Source organism: Mustela nivalis, assembly GCF_964662115.1.
Source record: "Mustela nivalis genome assembly, chromosome: 16".
Classification (NCBI taxonomy): Eukaryota; Metazoa; Chordata; class Mammalia; order Carnivora; family Mustelidae; genus Mustela; species Mustela nivalis.
In genome coordinates this window covers 9,233,139-9,252,432 of record NC_139035.1, presented here as the reverse complement: position 1 = coordinate 9,252,432, position 19,294 = coordinate 9,233,139, and the positions used below count along the sequence as shown (strand labels likewise).

The 19,294-nt window shown below is 47.1% G+C and overlaps 1 protein-coding gene across 2 annotated transcripts in view; it reads right to left on the bottom strand.

Annotated features, from left to right (window-relative positions):
* Window positions 1-18,660, bottom strand: part of DESI2 (desumoylating isopeptidase 2) — a 43,163-nt gene extending 24,503 nt beyond the window's left edge. Inside the window, exon 1 of one of the 2 annotated variants that reach the window (XM_082702328.1) lies at window positions 18,358-18,660. In XM_082702328.1, coding sequence (XP_082558454.1) covers window positions 18,358-18,399 — 42 coding nt within the window. In that variant the 5' untranslated portion in view covers window positions 18,400-18,660. Of the gene's footprint in view, window positions 1-17,760; window positions 18,075-18,357 lie in introns of those variants that run through there. The other variant, XM_082702329.1, reaches the window with a different exon arrangement.
* Window positions 18,661-19,294: the final 634 nt, after the last annotated feature.

Here is a 19,294-nt window from a genome sequence, read left to right as displayed (position 1 = left end):
ACAATGACACACTTGGGGGAAACGCGATAATGCAGAACAGTGTTACCCCAAGGCGTTTCGCTTGAGCTGGAGCAGCCCGCTCCCATTCCTGGAGCTTGGCGCAAGCCTAAGAGGTCGACTAGCAATCCGGGGGTTAGTTCGAGAACTGTGGCTCCTAGAGCTCTAGGGCATGACACCAGGGCCGGCCACCAGAGACCAGGCTGTGTGACACAGAACCTCAGGGGCAGGTCCACTGCAGGTGCCTGGATATCTAAGTTTACCCCGTGCTGAGAAAGGGAGTCCCTCAGAGGCTTCCAGGAGAAGTCAGATGTCTGCATTTGAGAAGTGAACTTACTGTTTGATTGCTCTCAAGTCCTTCCTAACATACTGAAGGAAAACAGTAAACCTGCCGGGCGCTACCACAAAATCCGCTCTCAAACCACGACCCAACAGCAGAGTCACCACGACCCGGCTGCAGAACTGCCCACCTAAATCATGTATAAGAGGCTGTCATGAGGTCTGCTTACTCCAAGGCTCTTTCTCTCGACATCTAACAGGGAAGCCCACAGTGTTCCTCTGTTCCGGGTTAGATCACAAGGATCCGGCTTCTATTATATTCAACTTTCCTCCCGAGATCATGGCTCCGATAAAAAAAAGGCTGATCCAAGTATGACAACTCACCGGAGCTAAAGCCCGTCAATTACAGAGGACAAGACAGTGGACGGAGGGTCGGGGGACTGGAGCACTTTGCCTCGGTTTCTTCTTATACATGCACACACGCCTGCTTAAGGAACCCGATCGGTCTCAGAAAGTGTCTGATTCCAATTCAGGTCCTGGAGCCAGCATGGGTTCGACTTCCGGCTTCACTCTTTGCCAGCGGCACAACCTGCATAACCCCATTATGATATGGGGATGAAACACAGCCTCTACCCCAGGGGACTACTTCAGAATTAACGAATATATACAGACTTAGAACACTTGTCTGGCCCGTGGTAGCCACGTTAGGAGTAGCAAACACATACATTTACCGACCTACACGATCCTTCCCTAATACTTCTGTTTCCCATAGCGGGAATGCACATGTAAATAAGCAGGTTAGCTCTAGCTCTCTTTTAATTCTCTGGAAGTTGATGTCAAATGATCAAGAGCAGTGACTCATTAAACTGAATGGCAAACAATGGCAGAATTAATTGGATTCTACTTTAAGACTCTGACAAGCAATTATTTATGCTCTTGAGAAGCACCGATTTGAGTAAAAGGTCTCTGTTCAGCGAGGCAGCAGGACGACAGCTACTCGAGCCAGAGCAAGGCGCTGCGGAGCTGACTGTGGCACAAGGACCTTAAGGCCTTGCACTTCCTCAGTAAACAGGGAAGGATCACTAACCCACACTTAACCTCTTTTGACACCAAACCCTGCCACTCGAGTTCACAAGGCTTTTCAAAGCATTTTAAGCATTAACATAAAGTAAAAGAACACACTTCAGAGAAAAATTATCTTGAAATATGTGGGAAGGCAACCAAGGCATAAATAAACTATAATTACTTTCGAACTCGATTTTTCCTTAATGCAAAAAAACTGGCCTCGGGATTTCCATTTATTACTTTAAAGCAGTGTTTACAGAAGTGACTTCACTGCGGGATATTATAGTCCTATATTAAAATGCTACATTATTCTTCTGGTTGAGAACTTCCATCAAACTTCATTTTAGTCAGTGATTTGTCTTATCAACTTAATAAAATTTTAAATTTCCTGTTTGAAAGCAGCAATGACAATAAATGCAATCTTTCTAGTCTGGAACTTAAAACACTTAATATAACCACTTAGGTCCTGGGCCTGACTCCCTTAAACCGATCTCAGTATGAAGTGTGAGCATTTCCCCTAAAAATCCTAGAGCCAGTGTTCATATGGATTAAAGCAAATGTCTTTTACTTACTTCCCACAAAAAGGTGCTTAGGGAAAAGACAAGGCATTTCAATTACGGAGTTAAGAATTAAACATAAACGGTGAGCAGTGGAGGCTGTGGGGTAATTACTAGAGGGCAGACTCGCGGAAAACTGTCCTCGGGGTTCACACTGTAGAATCAGCTCAGGAGGTCTTTTTGGCACCACTGGGTTGAGTCCCAGATAATTTTACAGTAAATGCTATTTAATAGTAAATCATATTAAAATGCTATCTATAGAGCCTTGGCATCGAGCTAATTGTAACACAGAGTCAATAAAAACTCACTGAACGAGCGGAGACAGTCTAGTATCTTTTCCAGATGAATCCATATGCATCCGGGGCTATCTGTTAATTTGTGTTGAGCCTGTAAGAAAGATGGCACCACACGGAGACCCTACTCTATTACTGTTTTTAAGAAAATGTCCAATCTTTTCATTACCAGAGAATAATATCTAAAATAAGCATATCACTCACTTTGTAGGTCTTGGTGGGGGGGGGGCAAAACTTTATATTAACAAAAACATTTTCATTATACATTATGTGTGTGTTGTTGATAATGTTGGGTATTAAGCTGCAATCTCTGGAAATGATCTCTCTGATTACAAAAGGTTTGCCAGTATTTTTTAGTTAATAGTGTTTCAAGGTTTGTAAACATGCTGTCAAGTTTATTACCTTTTTGAGACAATGTGATCAAACATACACATGTGCACTAAAGTTCAGGCACGGGTGCTTCCCGATTGCCTGGGACCGTCCCAGTTCACATGTGTTTCTGCGTAACTGTTCACCCTCTTTTATTCCCGAGTCCCAGTTTTGATACATTTTAAGGTGAGCCCATGGCTGGACTTCCTAAGGACTGTCCTTCGAGACTCAAAAGCTCCTAAGCACTGCCCCGGGCTCCCGAGGGGGAGTACACACACCTAAACACGTGTGCGATAATGGAAAACCAAAGAAAACGCAGTGTTCTGTATTTCGTACAAAGTTAAGGTTTCCTCCTCCAATTTTGAAAACACATCATCGTGCTTCTCAAAGGACCCCATTTTAGGACCCACCACAAACTAGACACAGGATCACTGAACCAGTAAGTTATTTAAAGGAGAATTGATTTTTTTTTTTTTAAGATTTTATTTATTTGACAGACGGAAATCACAAGTTGGCAGAGAGGCAGGCAGGGGTGTGTGGGGGGGAGCAGGCTTCCTGCTGAGCAGAGAGCCCGATGCGGGGCTCGATCCCAGGACCCTGAGACCATGACCTGAGCGGAAGGCAGAGGCTTTAACCCACTGAGACACCCAGGCACCCATAAAGGAGAATTGATTTTTAAAAGTCAAATTGCTGGCAAACCAAATGCCCTTTGAATGTATTTCAGACTAAACCTATTTTAGAGAACTTACAGTTAGACTCTTCTGCTGATGAAAAATAGATGGGCGAGGTACTGGGTCCTGATACCACATCTGCAGCAGAAAATCAAGTTCTTGGTAAAACCTCCCTATCCGGCCTTAGCTTTGTTTGTACCTATGGCTGGTGTCAGATATTTCAGTAAAATCTGAAAACTTCTTGTATGGCTTACGTCTACCTGACCATCCCCCTGGACTGGGCTCTAAACTGAACGAGGCCTGAAACTGAGCCTTCGTGCTGCCTAGGACCTAGCAGACCACTCGAAAGCTTGAAGAATCGAAGCGTTGCAGCAAGGAGTTTGCCATGTTCTCCTTTTACTGTCTTCTTAACTGTGGCCCATGGAAAAGAGCACCTCCATTCTTTTACGCACTCAAGCAATGTTTATTGAACACCTACTACGTGTCAAGCACTGGCAATGAAGAAGCAAACATGAAGTTCTTGCTCTCACGGAGCTTGAGTTCTTGACAGGTGTCTTCAACTGTAGGCTGCAACCTGTTAGAGGATCCCAAAATTTTTTCGGGATGTTGTTACCAGCCTTATGCATGATATATATGATTGAAATATAATGGATGAAAAGAATGAATGAAATATAACAGATCAGAACTAATCAGAGGACATGATCCAGAGCAAGGCTGTTTCCTGAACATTTGGTCTCCGTTACCCGTGTATAATTACATGATGTAAAATGTATTTCTGAGTGGGTCCAGGATAAAATTGAGAACCACCGCTCTAGAAGGGTCCCCCCTAAACTGCACCTCAGTTTAAATCTCATTTAAAATCTTTGCTTACAGCAAAGCTATAAATAAAGCAAGTCAGACAAGTCTGATTTAATAACATGCGGGCACCCCTCCTATGTGGCAGGGACTGCTGGGCGCTGGGGATACAAGGATGATTAACTCACAGTCCTTGTCCGTAGGGAACTCAGTAAGAATGAAAACAGTCACAGCTTAGTGTTTAAACAGAAATATGTATATATATAGTAAATTAAAAACTCACTTTTTGAATGTTACCCTACAACACACTTCCACTTACTCTGTCTTCCATAGTGACAGGAGTGCATGTAAAATACATAAACTACTTTAGGGACGTTCTGGCAAGTCACTTGGCCACAGTCACATGACGAGGGGCTGAAATGCAAATGGAGCGCGGGTTTCACAGTTTCCACCTACCGTTTTCCGAACACAGGGCTCTACCTCCAGCAGAGAGTCTCACATGCTCTTGCTTTTCTTTACACGATCTTGAAACTTCCTGAACAACCTCACAGTAAGATGGAGACCATGACTACTAAGTCATCATTTTTCCTTAAGAGTGAAGTTACAGTGACCCCTCAGGCACCACCACAGACCCAGTCTTTGCCTAAATGCCCTATAATGTGTCCACCCGGTCGCTAATTTAGTAACGTAGAGAACTATTCTGGGAGCTGTCCTTCACATCTGAAAGGAGGGGGAGAAATCTAGAAGATACGGTCCTTTCGGAAACGAGCATTGCAACCGTACTCCGAGTGGACCACTCTTTTTATACCGTTTAGGAAACGAGTACGCGCGACAGATTATACTGAGAACCGGAGGAAACAGCGAACGTAGAAAATTCTTTATCTGGTGGTTCCTTTAACTTTTTGCTGGACAATGAGCTAGAAATGATAACTAGGCTATGGTACACAAACCAGTCTCAGGCCGAGTTGTTTATTTTCACAATTTCCATCAATGTTTAAAGGCTTAGAAATAGTTCCCCTAAGTTCATCTGGTCGAAAGGCTATAGACCAGCTGTCAACGCCAACATTCAAGGGGGGAGAAAAGGCTTTATGTAATTAACCCAAGTGTCACGCACACACTACGATGGAGATTTTGGAGCAAATGTCAAACATCCAACAGCCTGCTTCTAATGCCTCAGCTTGGGTGGCACTTTGTTCCCTGAAGGAGAACACTCCTGTTGATCCACTGAGGAAACGCCACAGATCGGGTTACTCAGGTGTCGCATGCAAAGGTGCAAAGCATACAGACAGCTCATTTTGCTCCCATAATCTGGCAACAACTACACTAACACACTGCTAACGCTTTCTAGAGCTTATCATAGGCCACGTCCCATTCTGTGCATTTCATTTAAGTTGCCTCAAGATCATACAACCCTACAGACTTGATACCCTCTGATTTCCGTTCCAGCAAGGAACCCTCTGTTTAGCAGGAAACTTTCCTAGGTCACACAGTTAAAAAGCAGGAGGCGGGATGCAAATTCATGCAGGCTAATTCCAGACTGTGCCACAAAGACAAAGAACTGCACACACTACTTAGGAAAACAGATTCCAGACGACAGGCAGATGGCAGGCCTGACCTGGGAGGGCTGGCTGTCCCAAGCCTCAATCGTGGCTCTTTGTCACATCGATACTCTTGTTTCGAACCAGTGCAGGTGTCTGGGGCTCTCATGTGCCACCTGACAGGCTAGGGAGGTCCGTCAGGACTGCAGAGCAGCAGGTCCCTCGAGGGGAGCAGCAGCTGCGAGCGAGATGACACAGTGGAGAAAGGAACTGTTTCAGGATGACAGGTCCTAAGGGGAACCCAACACACCTTTTAAAAGCCATTACAAAGTACCAAGTTCTGGGAATAAAGAGTAAGACCCTGTCTCCGCCCTCAAGCTCACGGCAGAGTAAGAACTTCAACAGGTGTGCTGCTGAATTACTGTTTATACCCACAGAAGAGAGCAACTGGAATGGATGAAGGGGCCTCACACCCCACAGCTCCGGCTTGCTTCCTTGCTAGCCTTCTGAAAGTGGCACACTTCTAAAGAAGTTGATTAAAAAGACACCCTCGGGCTGGAGGGCATGGTACACAATGGTGGATGGCCAGTGGGGATAATGCGGAAGGAACTCTACTCAGCTCCAAGAGGACAACAGGTACCTACTGCAGCATACGTGCATATACCAACTGGAAGGCCAACGTCGGAGCGAGAAGTCCTTGCACCCTTGCACCTTGCACCCTTGTACCGGAGTGCAGTGCAGGGCTGCGATCCAGCACAGTGGGAGGTCTGACCTCGGATGGGTGGTGCTGACTCCCACCCTGCGCACAGGAGGTAGGGCGGAGCACACCATGATGGCAGACTACAGAATCTAACTCAGATGAGGATGTAGTAAGGGAGTGATTATTTTAAGGCACCAGCTCAAACGACTTTGGGGGGTGCCAAGCATAAAGTTGGCAGGGCCAGCTGGCAGGTTGGAGACCCAGGAAGAGTTGATGTGGCAGCTCCTCTGGAGGCCGGATTCCTTCCCTCTTAGGGGACCTCAGTATTTTCTTGGGGTCTTCAACTGATTGGATGAGGCCCATTCACAACATAGAAGATAATCTGCTTTATTCCAAGTCTACTGACTTAAATGAAGAGACTCTTAACTACAGAGAACAAACTGAGGGTTGCTGGAGGGGCGATGGGGGGCGGGCGATGGGCTAATGGGTGATGGGGACTAAGGAGGGCATCTGTAGTGATGAGCACTGGGTGTCACGTGTAAGTGATAAATCACTAAATTCTACTCCTGAAATCAATATTATACTATATGTTAACTAACTAGAATTTAAATAAAAACTTTTAAAAAATGCTAATCGCATCTGAAAGATGCCTTCACAGCAACATCTAGACTAATGTTTGACTAAAACCTGGGGACTAGCTTGGCCTCATCAAGTTGACACATAAAATTAACCATCCCAGAAATAATCACAGATATAGGGGATTTTTTTTTTTTTTTCCTACTGCCCACTCATGAGTTCCAGAAAGCACAGAGTGGAAGTCAGTCTAGCAGAGGGGTGGGAGAGGCGGTGAGATTAGGACAAATTAATAGAGAAACAGCACCTTCCAGGGATGGGAGGAGGGGGAGAAATACAATGTGGTGGTGAAGGGCACAGACGTCACTGTCGGAGCTCATGGTTCCAGACTGTGCGCCACCACATACGGCGTGATTCTGAGCAGGTTCTTCAGGTAAACCTGTGTCATCATCTGAAAAAGGGATAATAATATGGGGCAAGGGCTCGCATGTTGTAATCACTCAAGCTTAGTCCTTATATTATGGGGCGACTTGATATTCTAACACCTAACCCCAATTACCATTCGTGAATTTAATGTCATTGCTCTTAAAATTTCAGTGAGTTTTTTTGACAAACTGATTTTAAATTTTACTTGAAAAACTAACATGTGAGAAACATAGAATTCCAAAAGAGAGAAAGTCAGTCTTCCCTCACCAGTATCAAAACGTGCTGGAATACTGTAGTTACACATCTGGTAACGGGGCAGGAAGAGGTAGCTAAATACACAGCTGGCCCAGAAAGTCAGGAATTTAGATTCCTAGATCCATGATAACTAAGTTTAGGATGACTGTGGTATGTGCCTCCAGTTAGCATAGGGAACCACGGATCATTCAATCAACAGTGTTGGGATAATTGGCTTTCCACTTGGGAAAGTGGAACGCCTATTTCTGTAATTTTAGACCAGGGAAAGCCTCTCCAGGGCTGACAGAAGCCAGAAAGGTCCTAAAACAATAACAGCTTTGACCACATGGGATTTGAAATTTCTGGAAGGCAAATATGCTTAAGAAACTTACAAGGGGGATTACTGTATTTACGACCATTTCATGATCTCTGTATTTGGTCCTACTTGTCTTCATTCAACATTTTTCTCTTTGTTTTCTCTCTTACACTGTATGAACTGTGTTCTTTCTGCTGTTTTGCCTCTCGATGTAACTTTATCCCAACAATACTTACGTTTATATGAAAAAAACTGTACACATACAATCTTCCAATACCAACCCAGACCAACTGCCTCTGCTGACCAAAGATTTGGGCAATATAATCTGGGACTTAATCCTCTTAACATCGTGTTCTCTGTGAAGAGCAACTCTGGACACTGGCACTGGAACCATACATAGCATTATAGATAATATATTTATATATTATATTTTATATACACATACACATATATATAAAATAGGAGATAGCAGTGCTAAATGAGAAGTAGAGCCCATGGGCTTTTCTTTCAGCCATTCTCAAGGTCTGAGTCATTTTCAGCTTCCCAAAAGGTGCCTGATACTCTCTAGGTCCTTTTGCACGAGTGACAACTTACGAAGCCACGGCATTCAGACAGAAATGTCTGCCCTCTCCCTCTGTAGCTAAGGCTCCATTTTATTTAGGCTTTGGTGTCATGAAAAAAAGTTAGCTTCATTTTGTCCACTGGACAAAAGTTACTGGAGTAACTTTTTTGCCTGTGTGTATTTGTAGGACCTTCTACTTTATCCTTAACATTTAAAAGTTAAGCCAGGCTTTGGTCGAATGTTCCTTTTTTTGACTTAAAAATTTTTTTTTTAATTTATATTCAATTTAGTTATCATCCGTGTATTATCAGTTTTAGGGGTAGAGTTTAGTGATTTATTAGTTGCAAAGAACACCCAATGCTCCTTCCATCAAGTGCCCTCCTTAATGCCCACCACCCAGTTACCCTGCCCCCTCACCACCTTCCCCTCCAGCAATGCTGTTTGTTTCCTAGGGCGAAGAGTCTCTTAAGAATTTGTTTTCCTGCTTTCTCTTATTTTTCCTTCCCTTCCCCTGTGTTCACCTGTTTTGTTTCTCAAATTCCACGAATGTTCCTAACTTTTAGCAAGTTCTGCCTGGCACTCAATCCTTTTAGAGCCTAACATTGACCCTTCTACTCAGAGTTCTCACAGATTTTCTTAATCTTGCTATTTTCTCCTTAGTTTTCAATATCCTGTGGTAGTGTTCAATAAGGCAATGTTGCTCTTCAGCTCTGTGGAAACTATCCTCATCTCGGGGTGCTCTTTCTTTGGTATCAACTGCTCTATTTTCAATGGTCCTCATGAACCTAAGAACATCAGAAATTCCCCTCAAAATCTCTCTTGCTTCTTGCTGTATGATTTACTTAGGAGGCCCGTGGCCTGACTTATTACCCTTTGTACTTGCACACCCTCTGCCTGGAACATTCTCTCCCTACACAGCCACGTGGTGTACCCCTTCACATTTCCGGAATGTCTTCTTGGTGAGGTCTTTCTGGACCACTCTATTGGAAACTGGAGTAGAAATTGAACTACACCATCCTCACCTACACTCTCCTACCCCTCCTCTGTTTATTTTCCTGTTTAGCCCTAATGCCACTTAATATACCGTATTATTTTTCACTCATGTCTCGTAGTTTTGCTACATGCATCTTGGCCATGGAAGATAAAATAACTGGATGACAGTCTGGCTTCATTTCTCCAAGGACGCATGGCGTGCCCTGGGCAGGGTTAATGTACCGAAGCTAGTTGTCAGTTATTTCTCCATTAACAAAGCTCCTATTTTTAGGTTTGATAAATCTTAGCTAGCGATCTCTACACTGACACGTAGACGTGGCGCTCTTCAAATAGTGGCTGGTAACAACTATATATATCGACTTGATAAAAAATACGGTGATGGAACCTACTGGAAGTGTGAAGTACAGAGTGTAAAGCCAGACTGCATACTGTACTGTGCTAGCACATGAGAACATCGCAGTTACCGTGCTAACAAAGCTCAGTCACAAACGCATCACAGCACTGGCGGTCTTCCATGCTTCCCCGAGAACTTTGGAATGTCTGTCAACGAACACGTGACAACACGCCAAGACAAAAACCCAGCAGTGCAGAAGGCTTGCACAATGCCATGTAAAGCTCAGTTCCACATGTGCATCCCGGTATCTGGCAACTGATACCTCTCTTCATGCAGGAAGAAACTTTAGTGAAAGAAGCAAAATTGTGATGCTGAGTGAGATGAATCAACAGGCCAAGAAAAGAAAAGAAAGGAGAAAAGAAAAAAGATACAAAAGGAAAGAAAAGAAAAGTGTAGTGTACTGCTACAAACTAAAGACTTCGAAGACAAGTGCCTGGTACAATCCACAAGATCAAATCAGTTGTTTGCACAATATTGCCATGAGTCTACACGCATTTTAAATGCATTCAAATATGTTGTATTTTGCAATAAAGTCCTTTAATTTTGTTGCTCATTTTTCATGATTATGTCCTTTCAAATGAAAGTACCTCTTTTATATTTTGTGATTTTTTTTTTTTTTTTTTGCAAATTGCCTTACAGTCAATTACTTTTGTGGCAGAAATGTTGGCAGCAAAGATGTCTGTGGCAAAGATGTTTATGGGGAAATCATCTAGAATATTTTACTTACTTTTTCAGTTTATTCTGTTAATAGAATGGCTCACATAGATGGGCTTGCAATGAACCTATTTAGCGATTTGCATATATTCACTATTTGCATTTTCTGGATTAAAAATTTCAAAGAGCGAGAAAAACCCAAACAAACCCATTTTCCTCATTGGGGAAGAAAAGAATATGGAAACAAGAAAGATGTCAGTTCTTCCCAAGTTACTTTAAACTGCTCAAGAACCAGTGTGATTCTGATTAAAGCAACAAGAACAATCTACAGACTGTGGGGCATACATCCACAAGAACTGAAAGCAGGGACGTGACAGGTCTTTGCACACTTACATGCACAGCACGATGACTCCCATTTGCCAAAAGGTGGGAGCAACTCCGATGTCCGCTGACACATGAACAGATAAACAACGGGGTGGGTACACACGTATACAGCGAAACACCATTCAGCTGTGAGAAGGAAGGGAACACCGGCACGTGCTACAACACGGATAAACCTTGGGGAAACTACGCGAAGGGAAGTAAGTCAGCTATGAAGAGACGAGCACTACCGGGTTTCCCTTCTTCGATGTATCTAGCCAAATTCACAGACACAAAGTAGAATGGTGGTAACGGAGGTGGGGGGGGGGTGTTTAATGAATACAGAGTTTTCAGGTTTCGCAGGATGCACACGCCCTGGAGACTGGCTGCACAGCACTGAGAATGTGCGCTACTGAACTATACGGCCATCAGCGGTCAAGGCGGTAACTTCTAGGTGTATTTTAACACAATTAAAACAACAGCAACAACAAAGTGACAATGTCTGGGATTTTTCAGAAAGCCTAGAAAAGGAAATGAGTAACAGCTAATAAAAACTTGGGAAAAAGAATGAAAGGAAACTGGCCCAGCCATATACAAAGATATGCCATGAAATTATAATAAAAATAGTGTAGGAACGAGACTCACCAATTCTGTACAGGCAAGACTTTAGTGTTATGACAAGGATGCCATCCTAATTTAGTGAGCAAAGACTTTTATTTCAAACGATGGGGGGGGGTCAATCAGTTTTTAAGTTATTGTTTTGGGAGGCCGGTCACAGTCATATACCCATGTCCATTTCAGATTAATTGAAACTTACAAGTTATTTTCATGTGTCTCATCTCCCTCTATTATTTTTCTGCCTTTCTTATAGTTTACGATGATTTATTTTGGCCTTCCTCCCTTTACACTCTATTCACCAACTGGGTGAGACTTGGAACGAAATTGCTGCTTTGGAATGTAAACAATCTTGTAGAAAATCAGTCAACAAATGAAAAGTAAAGTATGTCCTGTTTTAAAAGAACATCTATTTAATGGAAGAATTCACCTACAATAGTCGGCTCTCCTTGGTATTTAATAGTATTTAATTTACAAGTTTCGCTGAATTCTATTCTGTGAACTTGAGCACAGATGTGACGTCAGGGCGGACAGACCAAACACCAGCACGGTTTGAAGGGTCTTCGGTCACCAACATGCCACTCACAAAAGGTTTCCATGCTTTATTTTTAAACTCTATTTATTTAAGTAATTCCTACACCCCACTCGGGGCTCGAACTCTCCATCCCAAGTCCAAGTAGTCGCACGCTCCTCTGACTGGGCCAGTTGGGCACCCCTCCACGCTTTATTGTTTGAATACTTCAAGTCTTCCACTTGAAGTTAGTGAGTTAATACTCATTCCATGCCGAGTCCAAGGACTGCTAAAAGGTATTTCTGGGTTTACAGAATACAGTTCCTAGATGGTGTGATATGGAAAATGACTCTGCGGGGGGGGGTCTACACCCTCGTTTCCAGAACTTGTGAAACGGTCACTGTGAATCATGGCAAAGGGTCTTTGCAGACACGTAAGCCAGAGACACCTGACGACAGGGAGCTTACTACCGTGGCATATCCTCATGGGTCCCCTTTAATGACACGAGCTATTAGAAGCGGAGAAGTCTCTCTGGATGGAGGTACAAGAGACGCAGCAGAAGGGAAGTCAGAGACATGGGAGCTGAGAGGCAGACTCCAGGCACCGCTGCTGGTTTGAAGACCGGGCAGGCAAGAGGCTTTAAGCAGCGGAGAAGGGCTCCCTGCTGCAGCCGGCAAGGACTGGGCCCGCGACCCTACGACCACAGGCAACTCAGTTCTGGCGACCCTCTGGATGGGCCTGGTGGTGGGTCTGCCCCCGGCACCGCGCCGGCTGCCGGCCACTTCAGGGATCTCAGGCTTGCGAGAGCCCGAGCAGAGGAGCCCCTGGGCCCACCCGCCCTTGTGACCACACAAGGCACACCCCATGTACCCTGTTTTAAACTGCTAAAATCTTGGCAATTTGTTACTGCAGCAATAGAAAACAAACACCTAGAGAGACTGAATTCTTTTCTCATCTCTACTAAATGGGGACAAAGAAAGGAGAATGCCACGGGTCATGTGGGGGGCAGACTTAGGGCTGCCGTTCCCTCGGCGGGACTCGGACTCACGGGTCCCGGGTCAAGCCGGCTGAGGCAGCAGAGGAACGTCAGCTCCGAGGAAATGAGAACGAGCTCCCGTTAACCGGTGACTCCACGTTAAGATTCTGACAATGTTTTCAGAAAGATTATGTTTCAAGGAGGGGCTCCTTGTTCTTGGTTTGTCCCTCTTAGTTGTCAAATGACCGTCACTGCGTCAAGCAGAGCGTCCGCAGGCGGCAGTGCAGGAAGAACACGGAGGCGAGCAGGGCCTCTCACGGGGCGCCACACCCCCACCTCACAAAATAACCCGATTAACACCCACTTCCTCAGTCTAGGCCCACAGTGTTTAAAACAATAGAAAACTATGTCGAAGAAGAATATCTGATGTTTTTCCCGTCCCTTCCCGTGATCCCCACCCGCCTCGTTTGATCAAAAGCTAAAATCTAGAAATACATTAAGTAAAAGTAGGGGGACAAATGCTCAAATAGGTATCGGCCCAAAGAGAAGGGATATCTGAAGGCCTCTCTGAGCCATTTCTCAGTACGGGCGCCATTCCTAATAAAAGCGCCTCCCGGAAATCCCATGCATGTGGTCAATGTTTATGGAACACGTTCTCACGACAGATCCTGTTCTAGACACTGCTGTCAAGGAAGCTGGCCTAGCGGGAAGCAGGCAACTAGAACACGTCTGTTGGAAGGTTTGTGCAAAGTACTAAGAGGGCACAGGAGTTCACTCGAGTCTGCTGACTGTGGGCTAAGCTACAGGCAGGAGGAGCGGGAGGCGGCCGCTGGACAGAACATTCCAGGTGAGCCCAGCAGGAGTAAAGATACTGCGGCATGAACTACTAGAGTACAGCCCATTCATGTAACTGAACAATCCCATCACGTGAGCATAAAGCATCTATGCTGGGGAGGGAACCAGTGGGGGACCAGTAGGAGGTCGGCCCCTAATAGTCAGGTAGGGGTCACATCATAAGGGGCATTAGCCTCTACCTCGCAGGTGAATGTGAAGCCGAGGAATGGCACAATCATTCACATATCAGGAGATCGCTTTGGGAACAGAAGAGGAAAGAGATTCACATGAAGACCAGAGACCGCAACCGGGAGAAGGCTATTATATGAACAGAGATAACCAGGACCCGAACTTAAGATGCAACAGTGGAGATGAGCATAAGGTCCCCAATTTAAGGAATACTCAGAAGGTAAAATATGTGACAGACATCACAGGCTTCCAGCTGACTTCCGTTCCAACTCCCTGCCTTCCTTGCTGCGGCTCAGCAGGCGGGCCAGGAAAGCCAGCTAGCCCCTCTCTCGGCTTCAGTAGCCACAGGTGAGCCCATTCCAGACCATTCCTTAGGAGGGGAGGGTGGCTCTGGCAAAGCATTTTCTGTGAAAAGGAGAAAAAGGCTCTACTCGCCTCTTTCTTCACACCCTGCTGGAGGACATTGTTTGGTGCCGGGATGGTCATTTCCCAACTAGGAGGGGACAAACCAGAACAAAAGCCAACAGGGAAGGGACAGACAGCAGCTCGAAGGGTGGAAAGTCTCAGTCCTTGGTGCCCCCCAGCTGAGCTGCTGAACTAACCCGGGATCATTTATCTCTGGAGTCAAGAGGAGTATCCTTCCGGATTAAGCTACTGATGGTCAAGCTATTGCTTTCAGGCAGAATCAACCAGACTTCGAGCGGTGGGGCCTGGGGACTGGACTCTGATGGGCTTGTAATACAGAAGCAGCAGTGGTTTTACTCCCAGCATTCTGGCTTGGGAAACCAAGCAGAAGGTCATCAAGACAAAATTATAATCCAAGACTGGGGGTGGGCAGTGTTGGGTCGAGTAAAGGGTGACGTCTGAGCTGGGAAGGGAAGGAGCATGCCGCATGCTGACTTAGGTGAAGGGTGTATGTAGATGCGTCTGGAACTCATTTAAAAAGTCTGAATTAGACGCACAGATGCATGCGAAGTCAGGTCACACGCATATGCCCTCACGTGCTCTTGGAGGACTCAGACGGAAGCGGGATGGTCAAAAGAAATACGGACCCAAACTTCCTTATTTGAAGAGTCTTAGTGCTAAGGCTCTGAAGATGTACAGATGCTATTTGAAAATAAGAAGAAAGCAGCTTACTGAATGAATCTACAAGTATTATCGTGCTACCTCATGTTGGTATTTTGTAAAAATTCATTAGTGGCCAAGATGATCCGAAATGGCACAAATTCGGGGTCTCTGGCAAATGAAGCCCTCGTGGGAGAGAGCCTACACCAGACACTGGCCCGGCACCTGACCCTCAGCTGAATCACCTGCTTTACGTGTGCCCGTAAACTACGAACATGTGAATAACCTCATTCCAGGACCCGGAAATAACCCAGGCCATGTTTTATTGGCAGCAGATTACCCCAAAGTACAAAGAGGAACATAATCACTGAGAAAGCAGCAAGCAATAATTTAGCTGCACTGTGTAAGATTAAGTAACCTTTTAAGGATTATCCTATCCCTCCATGAGAAGAAGTTAATACAGGTGACCCTGATATGATTTCTTTCTTACATGCAGCAGTTCTGGAAGAAGAGAAATGATCAGCAATTCCCCATCTAGGGAACAGGAAAAATGCAGTCCGAGCTGGAGCAGGTGACAGTCTCCCAGAGAGCCACAAGGATACAAGGCAAAGGGTCCCTATAAACTGATTATGAGTGAAAAACAGGGGTTGATTTTGATGTTTGCAAAGTCTAGTCTGGATGGACTCTGCTAGACGAGGCCTGCACAGACAAGAGCGATCCCCATCAAAGGCACCTATGATGCATGAGCAGTACAATCAAAGATAAAAGAGATTTGACCTTGATATCAAGCAGAACCGTTTCAAAACCAAGACAACTTGAGAAAGAGCAGTTTAAAAGACACGATCTTCTACCTCAACACACTGGTCTTCATTCAAAAACTAACTCTGATCACCCTGCTCCCTACCATGAAAACTTTAGATGGTTCCCCTGGTTCAGAGACCAGCCCCCGCTCAGTCCTTGTCCCAGCCCCAAACGAATCAAGTTCTAATCAGACTGTCCATTTTGTCTCTTTCACGCAGGCTACACTGTTACAGGGGACCAGCTGTTTCCCAGTCCCACCTGCGCTCTCCTCCCGCCACTGTTCCTGTGGACTGTTCTCTGCCTGTAGAGGTCCTGGTGCCCCTCCGCAATCCCTAATTCTACAGCCCACATGTGGTCTCCTCCTTCACACCCTCTTCTGCCATTCCATGATCAAAATCATGCTACTTTGTTCCGAATTGTTACTACTGTTGTACCTCCTCTGAGAGTCGCAATTCCTCAAAGGAAAAAGGATAATTCAATCATTTTTGTGACTTCTCCAAGGTCATAATAATTGCAGGCTGCTGAATTAGTGACACGAAACAGCCACAGCCTGAAAGCTGTCCAGAGAACATGCAAGGGCAAGTTTGTTAGAAGTCTAATAATTCAATTAGTTACCACGCTGATAGACACTCATATTCTCCTTCTCCTTATTGCTAGGAAAAAGCAATTGATAAGAAATAAACACAGAAATTATTCAGTAGAGGAGATAATGAATCAGACTGCAGTCTAGAAATTCTAGATCCTATTTTTAGTTATCTGGGTAGGTTTAATTTACCCCTTTCTCTACCTGCCTCCTCTGTAAGTACCGACTTTACAAAAGTGATATAAGGAATACAATCTTTATTAAAAGACAAGTTAATATTTTTAACATCTTTCAGATCACTCTTGCCTTTGAAATATACTGGTTTACGTGTGCCTGTAAACTAGGAATATGTGAATAACCTCATTCCAGGACCCGAAACACCAATATCATCTCCAGCTTTTCCTACAGTCACCACAATTAGCAATGCTTTTTGTGATTCAGAGAGTCCCTAAGTGTAATGAAGCCTATTACATGCCAAAGAATGCACTGGCAGTTTTATTTTAACAAGCCAAATTTCTCTATAACTCTACTTTCAGATTTTAGTCTACGACCCTCTGGCCATTGCATAATCCTAATTTATATAGGGGTTGAATGACCCAGAAGAAAAAAACATACTGCGCTCTCAAAAGAAAATAATGCTGTGAGATATTTTGTAATAGTCTTCATGAATAAACAAGAAACCAAATGCACATCACCGGGGTAGAGACAGGCAATGAAACAGTAAAAAGGCAGTAAAAACTCTTGAACAATAAAGGCATCCAGTACCATAAGAAGTTGACATCTAGAGAATGATTTCTAACCCGTGACCTAGGCCAAAGACCTTACCAAGTGCCCTGCTGTTCTAGGCCCTCCAGTTTGCCTCTAATTTTTTTCTGCATGTTTCACTTTCCTCAGCCTGTCAACCCACCTCCGAACCCAGAACCCACGTCAACGGAGACCTCACCTCAAGTCCCCAGCAGTGTCTAGCCCATCCTGACATAATTCCCAGACTAGGGCATGGGGAGCTCCTCTCTACCCAAGAGGTGACAGGGTAAATTTAGAAATGCAGGCGCAGTGCCAGGGAATGCAAAGTTCAGATCTGCGAGTGAGAACCATGACTTCTGACATCTAGCACTTCGGCTCTTCTGCCTCTTTAAGCCAACAAAAATGATGAGGACTTCTTCCTCCGCCAAGAGATTTCGCACCTCGAAGGCAGAGGCGACTCTCTCACAAAGCAAAAAACGCACCAAGCGAAAGCAAACAAACCCAAGCTCGCATCTTAACTGCCACGACCATCCCCTACCGGGAACTTCAGCTGCGACTCTAACAAAGCAGTCCTGGGACTCGGTTCCGTGGGCTGGCCGTCCTGCAAAGTTAGGTGACCTCACACACAAGCTCTCCCCTTCCCTCTCCTGCGGTCACGTCAGGTACCTGTTGCATCACCTGGCGAGTGGTCTTCAGAGGCCAGCGCAGGAGCCCCCCCAGGACCCCCACTGAATTCAGCGGGGCTTGCTCAACTGGAGCCTCGTTCGCGTGGACGAGGTTGCCCTGGAGGCAAAGGGGTGCTGGCGCCCGTTCACCTTGGACGAGATTCTAGCACCGGCACCGACAGATGGGACTTTCGGGACTTGGGAGTTCCTGAGGACCCGGGGCAGGAAGAGGTGCTCAGGGACGGGGCGGCCCGGCGTCCGGGCGGCAGGAGAGGGCGGTCGGGCGCCCCCGACGGAAGCCTCGCCCGAAGGACGCCGATCCGCCGCCCGGGGGTCGGGCCCGGCGCGGACTCCGGGCGCGCAGGGGCCACCGCCGGGGCTCCAGGCGCCGCGAGCCCGGGCGGGAGCCCTCGGGCGGACCGGGCAGCGCTGCCCGCCCGCCGACGTGCGCGAGGATCCCAACAGCCTCCGCTCCCCTCCCCCACCCCGAGAACTAAGCTGGAGGCGGAGACGCGAGGCAGGAAGCGCAGGGGCCGGGGGCCGGGGGTCCGAGCCCCGCGCCGAGCGGCCGGAGGCTGCCGGCCTGGGCCGCACTCACCATGTCGTACACGTTGAGCACCACTAACTGGTTAGCCCCCATCCTCCTCCCCGCGGCCGCCGCCTCGTCCTCCAGCCGCTCCGTCTCCGCGGGGCCGAGGCCGCTCCCACCCCCGCGGGCACTTCAGGGGGCCGGAGCCGGGCACTACGCGCACAGCCCGGCCCGCGGCAGCCGGCGCGGGAGCATCGGGGAGCCGGGCCGCTCCCGGGCGCCGCCGACAGGACCCTCTGCGCCGACGGGGCCGGACCGCTGGCGGGCCCGCTCCGGCTCAGGCGCCTCCCCTCGGCAGCGGACACGTGGGGAAAGGCGGGGCCTGAGCGGGGCGGGGGGCGGGCGCCAGGCGCCCCGGGGGCGGGGCCGGCCCGGCGCCGGGGCTGAGCCCGCCTGCGCTCTGGCTCCGCGCGGCCGCACCTCGGGACCTAAAATGGCGCCTCTCACGCTGCAGGAGCGGGGTCCTAGAAATACTACAATTCCCGGCATGCAGTGAGGCCCCCCCCCCCCTTCCTCCTTCCTCACTCTCCAGCTCGCGGCTGGAAGCGCAGAGGCCGAGTCTCCACGACTACGGCTCCCAGCATGCCGCGGGCCATCCCCCCCCCCCGGCCCCCCACCCCCACCTCCCGCTCCTTACCGCACCAGGCCTCCCCAGGAGACTACAGCTCCCAGCATGCAGTGCTTGGGATCCGCGCCGGTCCTCTGCGGTGCGCCCTTGGCGGCAGGTGAAGTCCTCTACCTTCAACCCTTTTTCGTCGGTGCCACTGTTGGTTTCCGTCGCATTGAGCCCGGGGAGGCCAGCTGAATGTGGCAAAAGACCATAGTGACAACCCTGTTTTCCAAGCCCTCTGGGCTGCTTTTTTTTTTTTTTTTTCCTGGCACGTGGAACGGTGGGGAAATAGAGGAAGACAGGTTGCTGGGGGGGTGGGGGTGGGGGAGGGGCACA